The 20,378-nt window shown below is 42.8% G+C and overlaps 1 protein-coding gene across 6 annotated transcripts in view; it reads right to left on the reverse strand.

Annotated features, from left to right (window-relative positions):
- The window catches only part of riox2 (ribosomal oxygenase 2), a 73,585-nt gene that overhangs the window by 14,029 nt on the left and 39,178 nt on the right, over positions 1-20,378 (reverse strand). For all 6 annotated transcript variants that reach the window (XM_072585093.1, XM_072585088.1, XM_072585094.1 and 3 more), the window contains exon 9: positions 10,838-10,942. In XM_072585093.1, the coding sequence (XP_072441194.1) occupies positions 10,838-10,942 (105 nt within the window). The remainder of the gene's footprint in view (positions 1-10,837; positions 10,943-20,378) is intronic.

Consider the following 20,378-nt stretch of genomic DNA (forward strand, 5'->3'; position numbering starts at 1 on the left):
CAATTTGATGATAATGTTTTAATTTAAAAGCTTACAATTCTCTGTTTTCTAATTCTAGTGATTTATGTTAGAATCTTGAGGTTTTGTTCTTCTGGCCCAGAGAACCTCTTCTGAAATGTCATCTTGGAAACAGAACTTTATGGCCAATTAGCCAATTTTCTTTTCAAGATGGTGACGAAATAATGTTCCTGAGTTGGGGCTTGTCTGCTCCAATTGCTTTTCTTTTCTTTCTTCTCTCATTTTTTTAGGGTTTTTTTCACCTTACTTTCTGGAGGGAGCTCAGCAATGGAGGCAGCGGCGATGGCAGCAGCTGTGGGCCTGCAATGGGTCTTTGATGCGAGATATTTGGTGTAACACTGCTGCAGCTTCTTCAAGGTCCGAAGCAAGAAAGTGGCTTGAGGGCTTGGTGTTGTATCAGATTGGGATTCTTGCCATCTGCAGCAAGGTATCTGGTGAGCCCAGATGGCAGTCAGTGGCAAGATGTCTGGACTAGACTCTAGTATCTGGCGGGGAAGGTTGCGCGGTGGGGGGGGGGGGGGGGGGGGGGGGGAAGAGGAGAGGGGGTTGAGTGAGAGCAAGAGAGACCAAGACCAGCACAGGGTTTTGGGGTGCTACAGAGCAAGCAGAGTGCTGAGGAGATTAAGTTGTGTGGGAAAGCCCCCATGGGAGAGTCTGCAGGCCCATACCTAATGTTACAACACAGGGTAAACTCTCCTGCTTAATTCAAACCAGCAACACAGAAAAGATTTATCCTGTGCAGTAACCTGTGAAAATTCAAGACACCAAGAATTATTTAAAGTAAAAATTAACTTTATTTCTTAAAGTATAACAGAGAATGATTAATTGACAACTATTTACAACTCCTTCCTGTAACCTATCTTTCACCTTCCCCTTCTACAATACTAGTCCAATAAAACCCCTGATTAAGATTTACAAAACAAAACTTCTTATCTCAAAATCAGGTAGCTTTCGGTTCTTCACTGTATTCCTGTCTTCTTGTCTTCTTCTTGTTGGGGATTCTGCTCGACAGATTACTGATCGATAAAGGTACCTTTAAGAGAGCTATTCTCTAGACAGCTTGCAGATGCTGGTTTGGCAGTTCTCCTCTCAACTGTTCAATTTCCCCCAGTCTTATACCCCCATTGTGTCACTGGCTTTTAAGATTGTCAAAATACTCAATTCAAACTTGACTGGGATGTGGGTATTTTTCAGGGTATAATTTAAACTGATTGGCTGAATTCGAATTTGTTTTTGTCTCATAGCAACTCAGCCAGTGCTATCTGTTCTGAACCAAATGTTACTTTGTAAATTCTCCAGCACTTTGTGTGTGCTTGCCAAGTCCTTCACTCTCTTAAAGGTATAGTACGCTTATACACCTTCATTAACACTAAAGAAGAATGTAATTCTATATTTTTTCAACTTTATACTAAGAACAACTATGCAATTCTCACTACCACAAAAGCCAGCTTTCTGCCAATTCAGTTCATTCCATGATATCCAGAAATGGATGAGTAGATTTGATACAATATATGGTGGCTCTAACAACATTGACCAAAGAAAGCTTGGTTTTGTTCACAAAATTCAATTCAGTCTACTACAGCCCCATTAGCTTATTGCACATCATTACTAGAATGACAGTAGTGGTTGTTAACACTGGTGTTAATATGATCCTACATAAATCAACTTTTGCACCAATGTTCACCTCTACCTCATTATGGTCTTGTTTCAAATAAACAATGGAGCTCTATCCTCTAGGTATGGTGAGAGTAGGTGCCTTGACATAAAAACATTTGCGACCAAGTGTAGAATCAACGAGCCAAGGAATTAGAGGACAGGAACAGAAAGGATGGTTGTGGTTGTTGAAAACATGTCATTTTAGTTCTAGGTCATTGCTGCAAGAGTTCTTTGGGGTGGTGTCCTTTGTCCAAACATGTCTGTCCTTTTCATCGATAGCCTTCTCTCTATTACAAGGTCAAAATTTGGATGATCATGGATGATTACACTGTTCATTATTTGTGGAGTTGTGAATGGAATTGAAGCAATTTTGCTCACGTGTAGCAAGACCTTATGATAATCAAGCTTGGGCTTATCAATGGTTTGCAATATTCAAGTTTCACAGTGGCAAATCACGACCATTTTTAATTACATAGAGAGGCTAACTCTACGTCCCTATCACTCATTGGCACCGATCAGAAAACTTAAATGGACCAACCACATCATAGCTCCACGAGCGTAGGTCAAAGTCTGCATATTCCTTAACCAATGACCACCAAAACCCCTAAAGTTCTCCAACATTTCAAGTGCAATAACCATAAGGAATTTTAACTACTATCAGCAGCAACACTATCTAGATTCTTTTTAGTTGGATATTCAAGATGCCTTTTGATATAGACTTACATAATTAAGTATGGACAATTATAGACATGTATACACCCAAAAGGGGCACAATCAATTACCATTTTGTTTTTGTTGAAAGTATGATGAGAAATCATTCACGATCTGAAATGCTTCTCTTTCCATGAATACAATGTAGTCTGCTGAGTATTTCCAGCATTTTCCATTTCACAGTTTCACCAGGTTCATGTGGAACCCATACTTTTCAATACAGTTTGGTGCAATGTTGTGCAGTTAGGCAAAGACAATTGCAAACCAGCTGTTTAAATATGATTCTAAGAGATTTAAATTGGTTTTCCCTTGTCGAATACATACAAAAACAACTTTAATGAAATTCCTCGAAAATAAAATCCAGTGTAATTATGTTAGAGTTGTTCATTCAGATACTTCGATACCTTTGTTTGCTTCTGAACCACAAGACCTACATTCAAGTCCCACTGCTCCAGAGGTATGTAACAACATCACTGGTCAGGTTGATTGAAAAATATGAAATGCCTGTGCAAGCACTGTGCCCAATCACTGAAATCCAATGTCTGTTGTCATCTTTACAGCAGTTTTCTTTTGTGAAACAAATTACAAAGGAAATTGTGCCAAGCAAGTGTATAACATAAATCTTTAGTTAACACCATTGAACAGACCATTAACATTTGCTAAAACGTAAGCAGCTGCAAAGTGCCAACTTGCTACAATATCCTGGTACTTATATTGAACAAAGCTCACTTGCAGCCTCCAGTGGCAAGAAGCCTGTATGGCAAGGGCTGCAAATTCCAAAAGCTTGATGCTTTTATTGAGTGGTTCGTGTTGAAGTGTGTGGTGCTGGAAAGGCACAGTCGGTCAGGCAGCATCCAAGAAGCAGGGGAATCGGCGTTTTGAGCATAAGCCCTTCAGCAGGAATGAGATTTGTGGCCCAAGGGGGCGGAGAGATTAATGGGACGGGGGTGGGGCTGGAGGGGGAGGTAGCTGGGAATGAAATAGATAGATGAAGTGGTGGGGTGAAGGTGATAGATCGGAGAGGAGGGTGGGGTGGATAGGTGGAAAGGAAGATGGACAGATAGGTCAGTTCAAGAGGTCAGTGCCGAGTTAGAGGGTTGGATCTGGGATAAGGTGGGAGATGGGGAAATGAGGAGAGTGGTGAAATCCACATTGATCCCAAGTAGTTGGAGGGTCCCAAGGCGGAAAATGAGGCATTCTTCGTCCGGGCGACAGGCAATTAGGGTTTGGAAACAGAGGAAGCCCAGCACATGCATGCCCTTGGCAGAGTGGGAGGGGGAATTAAAGTTTTCGGCCACAGCGCGATGTAGTTGTTTAGTGCGTGTCCCACAGAGATGCTCTCTGAAACGTTCCACAAATTGGCATCCTGTCTCCTCAGTATAGAGGAGACCACATCGGTAGCAATGGACAAGTAGATGACAGGAAGCAGGTAATTCTCTGTCAGACGTGGAAGGATCCTTTGGGGCCTTGGACGGAGGTAAGGGTGGAGGTGTGGGTGCAGGCTTTTCACTTCTTGCGGTGAGAAGGTGCCATAAGTGGAGGGTGGGGAGTGAAACATATCCTTGATGGTGGGGTCTGTTTGCAGGTGGTGGAAATGGCAGAGGATGATGCAATGTGTCCTGAGGTTGGGGGGTGGAAGGTGAAGACCAGGGGTGTTCTGTCCTTGTTGCTATTGGAGAGGTGGAGTTTGAAGGCAGAGGTGCGGGAAGTGGAAGAGATGCACTGGAGGTCATAGACGATCACATGGGAGGGGATATTGCGGTCTTTGAAGAAGGAGGCCATCTGTGATGTTCTATGATCGAATTGGTCTTCATGGGAGCAGATGGGGCAAAGGCAGAGGAATTGGGAATAAGGGATAGCATTTTTACAGGAAGCAGGGTGGGAGGAGGTGTAATCCAGGTGGCTTTGGGAGTCAGTGGTTTTGTAGTAGATATCCACGTTGAGTCAGTCACTGGAAATGGAGATGGAGAGGTCCAGGAAGTGGAGGGAGGTGTCCGAGATGGTCCAGGTGAACTTGAGGTCAGGTGGAAAGTGTTACTAAAGTTCAACCTCCTTGTGAGAGCATCAGGTAGTGCTGATACAGTCATTGATGTAGTGGAGGAAATGATGGGGAATGGTGCCGGGTAAATTTCTAGCTGGTATTTCAATGTATATTCAGATATTAGACGATAACAAAATGGAAATCAAATCTTAAGTTTTAAACTAAAACTTTTTGGGTTCCAACCCTTATTTTGAAAATATGCAAATTTTTGACAGACAAAGCTAAATGATTCCACAATCAACAGATCAAATCTAAGCTCCGCCACATCCAGATGTGAATGATGGTGGTCAATTTAACAATTCACTGGAGGAGGCAGCTCCACAAATATACCCAGCTTAAATGATAATCAGTTAACCACATCAGTGCATCACATAACACTGACGTAGCTGCAACAGCCTTCAGTCAGAGGTGTCAAGTCAGCCATCTCAGCCTCCTTCAGACATCTCACTTCCCATCCCAAAATATTTCTTAAGTATATTATTCCATTATAAGCTGCATATATCCAAGCTTGTATTGTACACATCAAATACCCCTCTAAATACATTTTCCTTTAGAAGTCAGTGGAGCTCCAGCACTGTCTGCTTGATATTAGCAACTTGGTACACCATCACTTTATGAACATCTACAACAACTGAATGTAGGGTCACTGAAAGGCCAGTGCATGTTGGTCTTCGCTCTATGAAAGCAGCAACCTAAAGGGTAGCTATGTCCAAGCTGTGCAGATATTTACTCAGAGTTGAGAGTGTGGTGCTGGAAATTTGACATTTCGGGCAAAAGAGCTTTTGCCTGAAACGTCGATTTTCCTGCTCCTTGGATGCTGCCTGACCTGCTGTGCTTTTCCAGCACCACATTCCTGACTCTAATCTATAGCATCTGCAGTCCTCACTTTCGCCTAGATGTTTACTCAGACCCCATCTGGAATTCTGCATCCAGTTTGGGTTTAGAAGGAGTACAATGGAGTCTTACCAACCTCATACACGATTGGAAGTGTTAAATTATTAAGGTAGTGTATACAAGCCTGGTTTGTATTCCCTCAAGTTTTAATGTCTAGGAACAAGCTAATCAATATGCTGATAAAGGGATTTGATAGGGTACATGAAATAGGGTCTGCTCTGTTCGGGAAATCCAGAAAAAAGGCCAGTATTGTACAAGAAGAGTCAGATCATTCAGAAGAGGAATCTGGAAGCACTTCTTCACACATTGGAGAGTGAAACTGTGGAAAACCATCCTTAAAAGGTTGTGAATGCTGGGACAACTGAAATTTTCAAGCCTGACTTTGGTAAGGGTACAGAGTAGGAGCAGGGAAATGACCATGAGTTACACATTAGCAATAATCTAAGTGAACAACTGAACAGGCTCAAGGGACTGAGCAGTCTTTTTTTCCATTCCTATGTTATAAATGTAGCGAATTTCTCAAGTACAGTCACAATATATTTCTACAACAATGAGGCATAGAAACAAGGGGAAGACCATTTTAAGGCCCAAAATATCATCCACTTAATACTGGACATACAGCAATCCACTCAAAAATTAGTCCATTACTATCTGGAATAGAACCAGTGCTCCTGTGATGCCAAAAGGCAGTTGCTTGTAGCTGAATGGTCCCCTTCACGTCACTATTGTGTCAATGGTAGCTGGGACTCCTTCATGACCACCACCCGCAACAGATCCATTTTTGAGAATTTCTTTCCCCGGCCAGTCCAATGAGCAGGTCCTCAATGCATGGAAGTGGGTATTGATCCACACACAGGGCAGAGTTGGCTGTGACCTTAACATCACCACAACACCTGATCTGCACAATCTGTTTTTAAGATAGGACTGGCCCATTCACCGGTAGTTTCTGATTCTAATGCTTCCAAGTTCATAAGCGGTCCCAGTTCCACCTCCACTGTAGGCTGGATGGTGTACAGTACTGGATGTGCCTTCAGGCTCCTTGGACAAGCTTCCCTCTTCAAACGAAGTTTAATTTCTACTCCTTTCATTTTCCCCAGGGTTTCCCAGAAGACAGCCATATACATGTTCAAAATCTCTTGCAAATTCGTTTTTGAGTCTACCACCCTATTAACCATGCCCCAATTTAACTTTAGTTTCTGCAACCAGGAGCATCAGAATAATGCTGAGTAGCTGCCTGTTGCTAAGTATGGAGACAGTTTGGTACATTGGTGCCTTAGCTGTACTTTTACCAGCATAGAGCTCTTCGGTGGCAGCACTCATCCAGTGTATGACTGCAGTATAATCTTGGCAGGCTTCAATGGCAGTGTCAGAGACTCCGCTGCATTTGTATCCATTGCACTTTCACTGTCTCACCTTCTAATTTGGGAAGAACCCAGATATGATCAACATCACAAAAACTCTGCTGACTCTGGGCCTCTATTTCTCTCACAAACCCAGCTGATGCTCAGTCTACTCCCTGGCTGGCAATTTGTACCTTATGTCTTGTCCTCATAATTATTCTCCTTTCGCTTGTCCTCTGAATTATTTACCCTTCTCCTACTTGATTTGTACCCAGCAATTTCAGGCAACATGGCCCACTAACTTATACTTATGGCACTGGGCTTCTCCAGTCTAACATGTTGACTCCTTACGGCCACTCTTGTGACATGAGCAGCATTCCATGGTTGACACTGCACTCTGCTGAATTTCTGCTATTCTATGCACCCAGGTGTCGTCACTCAACTGTGCTGCTTTATCGTGGCAGCAATTTCAAAAACTGCCTTGAAATCCAGATCTCTCCTTGTCAGTAGCTTCTACTGGATGGCTTTGTGTTGGACGCAACAAACCACAGTCCCACAAGGCATCTTGGAGGAACCCTCGAATTCATAGTGTTCCACTAACCTCTTTAAGGAGACCACAAACTGGGTGATGCAATCTCTTTTGTGCTGTACATGTTTGTAAAAGTGGAAACGTTCTCTGGTTATCAGTGGCTTTGATGCAAAATAACTCCCAACTCTTTGCAAAGTTCTTCGTATGTCTTTTTTACGGGTTTCTCTGTCTACACCAGACTCATTAGAATCATGAAGGTCGTGCTCCTAAAGGCACTGAAGGAAACTGGTGCATTATGTCTTCAGCCACCTCATTCACATTTAAATACACAGCAAAATTTTTGGTGCATAGCTTCCAACATTCTGTCTCTTCATCAAACAGTTGCATCACTCCAAACTGGCCCGCCACTGTGTTTTTCTGCCATTCGAGTTTAGTAGCCAATTGCAGCCCGAGTTCCCTCGTGACTGCTCTCTGCCATGACTCTGATAAGTTTCTGAGTGAGTACTCCCTTTTTCAGCGGTTGGCTGAGGCCTGAGACCCCTCACAACAACTGCTCTCAGCCCGCTTCCCTTGCGTCGACTGCAGCCCGAATTCCCTCGTGATCACTTCCCTCGACAGTATCTCCATAATCCTGTGCCATCATTCCCCCCGATTAAAAAAAGGGCATTTAGACATAGTTTGCAATTTGTGGCCCGGATCCAGTCCGTGTCAACAGTTGTGTTTGTGGTTCACTAAAACCAGAAATAGAACATAACATAGATGGAGGATAAACCTGAAAAAGGAATACTTTATTGTGTATCCTCTCAGCTCCACAGGTGATAAGACCATAAGACATAGGAGTGGAAGTAAGGCCATTCGGCCCATCGAGTCCACTCCGCCATTCAATCATGGCTGATGGGCATTTCAACTCCACTTACCTGCATTCTCCCCGTAGCCCTTAATTCCCCGAGACAACAAGAATCTATCAATCTCTGCCTTGAAGACATCTAGCGTCCCGGCCTCCACTGCACTCTGCGGCAATGAATTCCACAGGCCCACCACTCTCTGGCTGAAGAAATGTCTCCGCATTTCTGTTCTGAATTTACCCCCTCTAATTCTAAGGCTGTGTCCACGGGTCCTAGTCTCCTCACCTAACGGAAACAATTTCCTAGCATCCACCCTTTCCAAGCCATGTATTATCTTGTACGTCTCTATTAAGTCTCCCCTTAATCTTCTAAACTCCAATGAATACAATCCCAGGATCCTCAGCCGTTCATCATATGTTAGACCTACCATTCCAGGGATCATCCGTGTGAATCTCCGCTGGACACGTTCCAGTGCCAGTATGTCCTTCCTGAGGTGTGGGGACCAAAACTGGACACAGTACTCCAAATGGGGCCTAACCAGAGCTTTATAAAGTCTCTGTAGCACAATGGTGTTTTTATATTCCAACCCTCTTGAGATAAGTGACAACATTGCATTCGCTTTCTTAATCACAGACTCAACCTGCATGTTGACCTTTAGAGAATCCTCGACTAGCACTCCCAGATCCCTTTGTACTTTGGCTTTACGAATTTTCTCACCGCTTAGAAAGTATTCTGTGCTTTTATTCTTTTTGCCAAAGTGCAAGACCTCGCATTTGATCACGTTGAATTCCATCAGCCATTTCCTGGACCACTCTCCCAAACTGTCTAGACCCGTCTGCAGCCTCCCCACTTCCTCAGTACTACCTGCCTGTCCACCTATCTTCGTATCATCAGCAAACTTCGCTAGAATGCCCCCAGTCCCTTCATCCAGATCATTAATATATAATGCGAACAGCTGTGGCCCCAACACTGAACCCTGCGGACACCGCTTGTCACCGGCTGCCATTCTGAAAAAGAACCTTTTATCCCAACTCTCTGCCTTCTGTCAGACAGCCAATCCTCAATCCATCCCAGTAGCTCACCTCGAACACCATGGGCCCTCACCTTGCTCAGCATCCTCCCGTGTGGCACCTTATCAAAGGCCTTTTGGAAGTCTAGATAGACCACATCCACTGGGTTTCCCTGGTCTAACCTACCTGTCACCTCTTCAAAGAATACCAACAGGTTTGTCAGGCATGACCTCCCCTTAGTAAATCCATGTTAACTTGTTCTAATCAGACTCTGCTCTTCTAAGAATTTAGAAACCTCATCCTTAATGATGGATTCTAGAATTTTACTAACAACCGAGGTTAGGCTAATTGGCCTATAATTTTCCATCTTTTGTCTTGATCCTTTCTTGAACAATGGGGTTACAACCGCGATCTTCCAATCATCCGGGACTTTCCGTGACTCCAGTGACTCTTGAAAGATCTCAACCAATGCCTCCGCTATTTCCTCAGCCACCTCTCTCAGATGCTAGACTGCTCCTCTAACTCCTCCCTCCAGGTCACCTGACTCACTGTCTTAAAAAGGCAACACACACAAATACATAACACTATTGTGTCCCAATCCTTGGATGCTGTCTGAACTGCTGTGCTCTTCCAGCACCACTAATCCAGAATCTGGTTTTCAGCATCTGCATTCACTGTTTTTACCTCCCAATCCTGAACCTACCACAATGCCCTGGAACAATTTAGTCTGATTTATTGCTAACTGGATATCCCGATCCAACCTGCACTGGCCAGGTTCAAAATAACTTGGAGTCAGGATCCTAGTGGTGAATTAACAGAGGCTACTGGCACAAACTTGCTGGTTCCACCACCTTAAATTTGACTCCAAACTGTTTTAAAAATACAGCCCCACATTTTAGGAAGAACATCATCTATTTATCTAGGAGGCAACATGATGTAGATCAACTGATACCCAGATTCCAAGGGTTAAATTATGAGTACATTACATAAATTATGGTGTATTCTGTTAAAAATTAGATTTAAGAGGTGTGCAAAATGAAGTTCATAAATTTTTTTCCCTATATCTATACTGTTTCAATGGATTGAAGAATCTAGACTCAAGGGAGATAGCCTAAACATTAGATTTATTAGTCAGGACCCTCAAGGTATGAAGATAGGAAACAATTTTACACACAAAACGCAAATTAAGTTATAACTCTCAATTGATGCTGGATTATTTGTTAATTGCAAAACTGAGATTGAGAGGGCAGCACGGTGGCACAGTGGTTAGCACTGCTGCCTCACAGCGCCAGAGACCCGGGTTCAATTCCTGCCTCAGGCAAGGTTTGCACATTCTCCCCTTGTCTGCGTGGGTTTCCTCCGGGTGCTCCGGTTTCCTCCCACAGTCCAAAAATGTGCAGGTTAGGTGAATTGGTCATGCTAAATTGCCCGTAGTGTTAGGTGAAGGGGTAAATGTAGGGGAATGGGTCTGGGTGGGTTGCGCTTTGGCAGGTCGGTGTGGACTTGTTGGGCCGAAGGGCCTGTTTCCACACTGTAAGTAATCTAATTCTATTAACCAAAGATAATAAGGATTATGGGGAAGGTGGGTGTTTGGCGGTAGGTCACAGCTCAAGTCTGAATAAGCTGGACGCCTTCAAGGCTACATCTGTCTTTAAGTTCCCATAATTCTATTGTTGGATTATATACCTTTAAATCATACTGGTTTTCCCTCCTCCTCAACCTGAAAAGTGTGGGAGTTCAAGTAAATCTTAAACACATTAAGTTAAGTTTTAAGAAAGGAGAAGCATTCTCACCCGAAAACTTTCTTCTTCTTCATTATCCTCAGCTCCCATCATGTGGTTCTCTCTGCTATTTTTCAGAGAATGATATACATACACCATCATATCTCGAGATTCATCCTAATAAAACAATAAAACCATAAAATTACAATTTGAACTAACCAATGTTATTTTGTCCTCCACAGTGTTACTAGTTTCAAGTGCCTATCTGTTCTTCTATCCCTTCCCTTTCCCTTCAATTATTTCTCCAACTTATTAAATGTTGGCATGGTCTTCGCTTGAGTTATTAACACTGGTAGTATATTCATCAACTATTACCTCCCTTGTGTTCAGATCTAAACATCTTACAAATAACCTCTACTTCTCCCTGTTCTATACCTTTCAATCTCTTTCTTCTCTGCCAATATTAATGACATTAGCTTCCATGCACACAAAGCCAGAGTTACTCTCTATTTCTGAGATGTAATTTGCGTCTACTGCTGTGAAAGCATACAAAATATGTGCTCAATGTTTCTGCCATTTTCTCAATTTCCATGATAATTCCCTCTGTCTCTGCTTCTAAGGGGCTAACTTTTACTATAGCTACTCCTTTACTTGTTATATATGTGTAAAATATCATACAATCTGTTTTGTATTCCTGGCTAGTTTACCCTCATGTGGTGGCTCTTTCAATTTCAAAAATACTCCCAAAGAAAAAAACCATTGCCACTTTAAAAGCTTCTTTTAAGCTTATACTGTCTATTATCCCAAGCTAGTGTGGAGGTACAGGAGGTAATAAAGTGGGCATTTATTGTTAAAGAAATGGAGTATAAAAGTAGGGAAGTGTTGTTTTATCTGTACAAAGCATTAGTAAGACTGCATATGGAGTACGGCTTACAGTTTTGGTCCAGAGATGAAACTCTTGCCTTATGAGGGCAGATTGAGCAATTTAGGCCTAAACTCAAGTTTTTAAAGAATGAAATAAGATAATAATTGAAGTATACAAAATGCAAAAGGAGTTTCACAAAGTAGATGTAGAGTGGATGTTTCCTCTTGTGGGGCAATCTTGAATGACTTGTCATAATTTTAGGCTGGGGGGGGGCAGACTTAAAGCAGCGATGAGGGGAATTAATTCTCTCAAAGGGTCACAGATCTGTGAAATTCTGCAATGAATGTTGCAGCATGAATAAATTTGAGATAGACAAGACTTTTAATTAGTCATGGATAAAGTGTAATGAGGAGTGGGCAGGAGAGTGGAGTCAAGGCCAAGATGAAACCAGGCATTATTGTGTTAAATGGCAGAGTAGGCTCAAAAGGGGTGAATTGCCTATTCCTGCTCCTACTTCTTATGTAGATTTGATTGCTTACAGTGTACTCATGTAACCTCCCTTGTAAGCCATGAATGGATCTTTCTCACTGAGGACTTGTATTTCATTGAAATGTATTTTTGTTGAAGATTTTGAATTGTTCCTTAATGCTTTCCCACTGTCTATTTAGTGAATACCCTGTAGTCAATTTAATACAAAACAACCATAATTAAGTCCTAACTATATAACTGATTTTTAAAAAATGTAATGTTCATCTTTGTGATTAAGTATGCCATTTAACAAGTTTAATATAGAATTCAAATGTATTATAATCAGGATATTACAAATGAACTGTGCCTCATTACAGAATACTTGTGTAAAATAATTTTCTCAGTTGATTCGACAGCTTATTGCTCAGGGAAACTGCATCATTCAGAAGTCCACAGCATCTCAGATACCAGCCGTTCCACAACTTGTCTCATTCTATGGGATGGAGGAGAAAGTGAGGACTGCAGATGCTGGAGATCAGAGCTGAAAGTGTGTTGCTGGAAAAGCGCAGCAGGTCAGGCAGCATCCAAGGAACAGGAGAATCGACGTTTCGGGCATAAGCCCTTCTTCAGGAATGAGGAAAGTGTGTCCAGCAGGCTAAGATAAAAGGTAGGGAGGAGGGACTTGGGGGAGGGGCGTTGGAAATGCGATAGGTGGAAGGAGGTCAAGGTGAGGGTGATAGGCCGGAGTGGGGTGGGGGTGGAGAGGTCAGGAAGAAGATTGCAGGTTAGGAATGCGGTGCTGAGTTCGAGGGATTTGACTGAGACAAGGTGGGGGGAGGGGAAATGAGGGAACTGGAGAAATCTGAGTTCATCCCTTGTGGTTGGAGGGTTCCTAGGCGGAAGATGAGGCGCTCTTCCTCCAACCGTCGTGTTGCTATGGTCTGGCGATGGAGGAGTCCAAGGACCTGCATGTCCTTGGTGGAGTGGAAGGGGGAGTTGAAGTGTTGAGCCACGGGGTGATTGGGTTGGTTGGTCCGGGTGTCACAGAGGTGTTCTCTGAAATGTTTCGCAAGTAGGCGGCCTGTCTCCCCAATATAGAGGAGGCCACATCAGGTGTAGCGGATGCAATAAATGATGTGTGTGGAGGTGCAGGTGAATTTGTGGCGGATATGGAAGTATCCCTTGGGGCCTTGGAGGGAAGGAAGGGGGGAGGTGTGGGGGCAAGTTTTGCATTTCTTGTGGTTGCAGGGGAAGGTGCCGGGAGTGGACCCCACCACCAGGGATATATTTCCCTCCCCTCCCCTATCAGCGTTCCGAAAAGACCACTCCCTCAGTGACTCCCTCGTCAGGTCCACACACCCCACCAATCCAACCTCCACTCCCGGCACCTTCCCCTGCAACCACAAGAAATGCAAAACTTGCGCCCACACCTCCCCCCTTACTTCCTTCCAAGGCCACAAGGGATACTTCCATATCCGCCACAAATTCACCCGCACCTCCACACACATCATTTATTGCATCCGCTGCACCCGATGTGGCCTCCTCTATATTGGGGAGACAGGCCACTTACTTGCGAAACGTTTCAGAGAACACCTCTGGGACACCTGGACCAACCAACCCAACCACCCCATGGCTCAACACTTCCAACTCCCCCTCCCACTCCACCAAGGACATGCAGGTCCTTGGACTCCTCCATCGCCAGACCATAGCAACACGACGGTTGGAGGAAGAGCGCCTCATCTTCCGCCGAGGAACCCTCCAACCACAAGGGATGAACTCAGATTTCTCCAGTTCCCTCATTTCCCCTCCCCCTACCTTGTCTCAGTCAAATCCCTCGAACTCAGCACCGCCTTCCTAACCTGCAATCTTGTTTCTGACCTCTCCGCCCCATCACCCTCACCTTGACCTCCTTCCACCTATCGCATTTCCAACACCCCTCCCCCAAGTCCCTCCTCCCTACCTTTTATCTTAGCCTGCTGGACACACTTTCCTCATTCCTGAAGAAGGGCTTATGCCCAAAATGTCGATTCTCCTGTTCTTTGGATGCTGCCTGACCTGCTGTGCTTTTCCAGCAACACATTTTCAGCTCATTCTATGGGATATCAAGAAATGACTGAAGGCACTAGATACTGCAAAGACTTCAGGTCAATAAACTGGCATTTGTATTGAAGACATACCCCACAAATTGCCAAGCATGTTATCAAGTTGTCAGTAGATCTACTGACTGCACTGGCATCTACCCGGCAATGTCAAAAATTGCCAAGGTATGCCCTGGGCCCAAACAAATCAGGACAAATGCATCTCAGCTGATTACCATTCCATTAGTCTACTTTTAATCAACAGTAAAGCAATACAGGAGTAATCAGCAGTGCTATTAAGCAACACATGCTGAGCAGAACCTTACTGATGCCCATTTTAGGTTCCACCAAGGCCACTCAGCTCCTGACCTCATTACAACCTTGCTTCAAAAATGGAAATTAGAGCTGAATTCTAGTGGCAAGGTGGAAGTGACTGCCCTTGACATCAAGGCAGTCTTTGACCCAGTGAGGCATCAAGGAGTCTTAGCAAAACTAGAACAATGGGAATCAAAGGGAAAATTCTGCCCTAATTGCAGTCATACACAAAGGAAAATGCTTATTGGTGGTTAGTAATCTCAACTGGAGGACTTCGCTACAGGCATTTCTCAGAGTGATGACCAAGACCCAAATATCTTCAGCTGCTTCATCAATGATGGCCCCTCCATCACAAGGTCAATAGTGGGAACATCAGGTGATGATTTCTGACTCCACAGGTACTGAAGCAGTCTATGTCCAAATGCAGAAAGATCTGGATAACTTCCATGTTTGGGCTGCTAAGTGGCACGTAATAAACATCAGACATGTGGCAGACAATCATTATTTCCAACAAGAGAGAATCTAAGCATCAGCCTATGGCATTCAATGGCATTACCATGACATATTATTGCCATCCTGGAGGTTACCACTGGCCAAAAACCAAAAGGGGTTAGCCACATAAATACCGTGGCTATAAGTGCAGATCAGCAGCTAGGAATCCTACAACAATAAGTCTCCCTGGACAAGGCACCAATCAGCGAAGTGATGGAATTCTTCCTACTGCCTGGGTGAGTACAGCTCCAATAACATTATAGAAAGCTTGATACCATTCAGGATAAAGCAGACTGCTTCTCAGCACAATATCCACAAGCATCCAGTCCCTCCACCACTGACACTCAGTAGCAACAGCAGCAGCAGCAGCGTGCCTTATATACAAGATGTATTGCAGGATATACCATGGTTCCTTAGATAGCATTTTTCAAACCCTCAACCACTGTCGCTGAGAAGGACAAGGACAGCAGACACATGGGAACATCACCTACAAGTTACCCTTCAAGCCACTCACCAGCCCATTTGAAAAATATCACAATTCCCTCAGTGTCACAGAGTCAAAGTCCTGGACTTGCATGCCTAACAGCATTGTGGATGCACCTACATGAAATACTCTAGCAGTACAAGATGGAAGGTCACCGAAGTCCTATCAAGGCTAAGTAAAGATGGAAAATAAATGCTGGCTCAGCCACTGAAGCCAACATCCCATGAATTCATTTTCTAAAAATTAAATTCCATTCATTCGTTATTGGCAGCTTAATCTTCTGGGGTATATTATCTTCAGGCAGGGCAGGGAATGGTGCAACAGTGGAGGTGAGTCACATTATTATAATGGAGACAGTTATTTCTAAGGAGGGATAGTATCTTGGAAGGGTTGTAAAATGAGACTTTCTGCATAGAATTAAGGAACAGAAAGGGGGCAGCCGCACTGTTAGGAATTTATTACAGTCCTCCAAAACAGTCAATGGCCACTAAGAAGCAGACATGTAGTTAATTCACTATGGTGTGTAAAATTCATAACAGGATGATTATATTAGGGGATTTTGATCATCCCAGTATTAATTGGAATAATCATAGTATAAAGGGTTTAGAAGGGGCAAATTTCTTGACATGTACATAGGAGAGCTTTTTGTTTACATATAGAAGGGACTGTGCAGGGCTGGATCTTCTTTCTGGGAAATGAAGCCGGATAGGTGTTTGAAGTGAAGCATTTTATTGATCACAACACTGCAAGTTTTAAATATGTTATGGAAAATGAGAAAAATGGTTTGCAAAAAACATTTTTAGAATGAAGGTAGATTTTATTAAAATAAAGCAGGATCTGTCCAAAGTAGACTAGGACAGCTAGTTCAGGGTAAGTCTCCAGTAAAACAGTGGGAGGCCTTCAAAAAGGTATTGGGAGGAGTACAGGCCCAATATGGCCCCTTTAGGTTGAAATATAGAAGCACGAAGCCCAGAGAACCAAAGATCTCTACGAATATTCAGGACCAAATAAAAAGAAAAAGAGAAATGTCTAACAGGTACAAACGGAGCAAAACAATGGAAGCCTAGTGGAATACAAGAAGTGCATGGGGGATCTCAAGAAAGCAATAGGAAAGCAAAGACAGGGCATGAGAAAATATCAAGGGGAACAGAATAACCAGGGAACTTGATAGGGCCTATTAGGGATCAAGGAAGCAATCTGTGCATGAGACTAGAGGATACTGGTGGAGTGGTGGACTTCACATCTATCCTTACTTGGGAGAAGGAGAATGCAATAGAGAACTCAAGAAGACAGACTATGAAGTTCTAGAACAGACTGATATAAGAAGCAAGGAGGTTTGTGCAAATTTAAAAGTGCACAGATCCTGTGGTCTGGATGAATTGTATCCCAGGCTGTTGTGGGAGAAAAGGAAGGAAATTACAGGGGACCTGATCCAAATTTTTAAGTTGGCTTCCAGTTTAGAATAAGGGTAGTAGAGATAGACCAGGGTACTACAAAAACAATGAGTCTAATCTCATGTAGGAAACCTATTAGAGAAAATAGTGAAAAGGAAAATTAACCTAGATTTAGACAGGTATGTTTGATCAAGGACAGTTAGCATGATTTAGTTAGAGGGAGATTATGCCAAACAAATTTGGTGAAATTTTGAGGGGGTGACCAAGTGTTTGAACAAGAATAAGGCAGTTAATGTTGTTTATATGGATTTCAGCAATGCCTTTAACAAAGTTCCACATAGGAAAATGGTAAAGAAGGTAGAAGCTCATGGGATCCAGGGTAACTTGGCAAGATTGATCAAAAATTAGCTTAATGATAGGATAGGGCAGTGGTAGAAGATTGCTTGTGTGACTGGAGACTAATATGTAACAAGATTAGTGATGGGTCCTTTATTAATTGTGATATTCATAAATGATGCAGATGAGAAAGTGAGAGGGATGATAAGTAAGTTTGCAGATGACTCAAAGGTTGGCTCGGTGGTTGACCATGAGGAAGAAGCTGTTAGGCTACAGGAAGCTATCAACAGATTGATCAGATGGGTAAATCAGTGACAAATGAAGTTTAACCCTGATAAATTTAAATTCATACACTTTAGAAGAGGGAACAAGACAAGGGAGTATTCAATGAAAGGAGAGAGACAAGAAGCTTGGAGGAACTTAGGGATCTTGGGGCACATGTCCACAGATCCATGAAGGTGACAGGACAGATTAATAAGACTAGTTAAAAGGCATATGAGTCACCTTGCCTTTATCAGTTGTGGCACAGATTATAAAAGCAGGCTGGTTATGTTGGAATTGTACAGAATTTTGGTTGGGCCAGAACTGGAGCACTATGTGCAGTTCTGGTCAACAACTAAAGAAAGGATGTAATTGCATTGAATGGCGTGCAATGGAGATTCACCAGGTTGCTGCCAAGGATGGAACATTTTAGCTACTAAAAAAAAGGCTGAATAAGCTTCAGTTGTTTTCTCTGGAGCCAAGAATGTTGAGGGGGGTCCTTAAAGAAGTGCATATGATTGAGGGGGTCACAACAGGGTGAATAGAAAACTGTTCCCCTTAGTTGAAGGGTCAATAACAATGGACATTTTAAAATAAAAGATAGGAGGTTTAGAGATCATTTTAAGGAAAAACCTTTTTACCCAGAGGGTGGAAGGGATCTAGAATGCACTGGCTGGGAGAATGTTGATGCAGCAAAAATCTCAGCATTTAAAACTATTCAGATGAGCACTTGAAGTGTCATAACTTAAAAGGCTACGGGCCTAGTGTGATTAAGTGTAGATAATAATACATTTTTGGTGGTAGATTTGATGGAACAAAAGGCATCTTCTGTATTGTATGATTCTATGAACCTTGGGGTGAACCTATCACTGAGCAGGACACACTGTTGGGTCCTTTAGCCAGAAATACCCCAGGAATACTCCAAAAGGCAACAGGCTCCACCACAGGGAGAGTCCCTCCATGCCAACTGCTGACCCTGGGTCAGCACCTAAATATATTGGAATGGAAATGGGCACACATGTGCGACAGGTGACACTTCAATGTAAATAATTAATGTTGTAACAACATATGCGCTTTTAATTATTTTTGAGAAAATATCATTTTAGCTGCAACTACAGAGTCTCTCCATCCTGAGTTCTACATGATGTTTTAACCCTATCTGAATGATGGCTATCCTTTCCATTGTACCCATGATAGCATCAGATGATGAGATGGTATCCAACTAATTGTATCCTTAACTTTTAAGCAGCATGAACTGCATAGAAAGATCAAAGTGTTAAGATGCACTTGCAGTTGGGATTGTACAATGATTACTAGCCCCATCAGCATCAAAACATTCACAATTAGTGAAAGGTGACACTATACTATTATGTTTCATTGAACAACATGCATCAAGGCATCTTTCCTGCATCACTTTGTCCCATACACTGCTGGGTGTCAAGGGTGCTGTTCTGACTGAATAATGTCAATATCATCACAATGCTGTGACTGTCAAGGATCCTCATCACCCATCCACAGCCTCTGTACGTCCACTAACTGCCCACAGCAGAGATTCCCAGCATCAAGCATTGTCCTCAGTCTGACCTATACCAATACAATGCTCTGACCTATGTGAAACCTTTTTTCTAATATCCCTCGTATGACACAGTGGAAGGAGATGTTGCTGCATTGCTGATATGCTGGAAAGCATCAAGTTACACTGATTTCCACCTATGGACAGAGTACACCTTCCACATAAGTCAAATATATGAGACTATGGCTCTCTTGCATATTCGCCACATCAAGAAGGCACATATGGTTGCACAGTAGAGATAAGCTCCAGCATTTTTAAGATGCGATTTAAGATGCATGCATTCCTCATCCATTCTTGCAGCAGCCATGAGTGCAACGGACACAAGGTTGACCACAGCTTCTTATCCTTTTCCTTTGGAAACCATTCTAACGAGCCTAAGTGGGCAATATCAGAGACAAAGCAGCTTCTCAGTAAAATTACCTGCAGCTACAGCAAACGTAAATAACATTTGAACAGTGTCCTCCAAAATAATGGCACATCAATGCCCCTGACAACGACACCAGTCTAGTCTAATGCCTCCATGTTGACACTGCACTTCATTGTCCTGATTTAGATTTTTGTTGATCAGGTCTTCTGGTGCCTATATGGTTGGAGATCATACACATGGCAGCAATGAGGATGCCCTCTAGCATGTCCCTATAAATCATGAAATGCAGTGTTGCATATTTAATAATGGTGTGGAATGTTTTATGGTCCAACATGTGAAGTGAGCAGTTTTTGGAACCTTGGAAGGTGCTTATAACTTTGGCAACTAAGGTGAATTTTTCCAGGGTGCAAAACATTGTTTGTGTCTTACCATTATTACCAGGACTGATACATAAAGTTATAGAGTCATAGAGTCATACAACATGAAACAAGCCCTTCAGTCCAACCAGTCCATGCCGAACATAATCCCAAATTAAACTAGTCCCATCTGCCTGTTCCTGGCCCTTATCAATCCAAATCCTTCCTATTCATATACCTATCCAAATGACTTTTAAATGTTGTAATTGTACTGATTTTGTCCAAATCTCAGAATGGATTTATCTAAACCTGTTCAAATCACGGATGAGAGCCCAAATCTGTTCAAATCCCGATGACGAGTCCCCAAACTATTACAGCAGCGGGGTAAACCCCGCTGCCAGTTTAGACCCGACACACAGAGAAACTCACCTCACACCACAATCTGTTAAATTTCAAGAAGCAAAGAACAATCCCAGATATCACTATTTAAAATAAAAATTAACAATTTTATTCTTTAAGTCCAACAGAGAACATTAAAACAACAGCTATTTACAACTCCTTTCTCTTAAACTTATCCTTTACTTGCCATTCTACAATACTGGTCAAATTTTTTAAAAACCCCAA

Source organism: Chiloscyllium punctatum, chromosome 15 (assembly GCF_047496795.1).
Source record: "Chiloscyllium punctatum isolate Juve2018m chromosome 15, sChiPun1.3, whole genome shotgun sequence".
In the NCBI taxonomy this organism is placed as follows: Eukaryota; Metazoa; Chordata; class Chondrichthyes; order Orectolobiformes; family Hemiscylliidae; genus Chiloscyllium; species Chiloscyllium punctatum.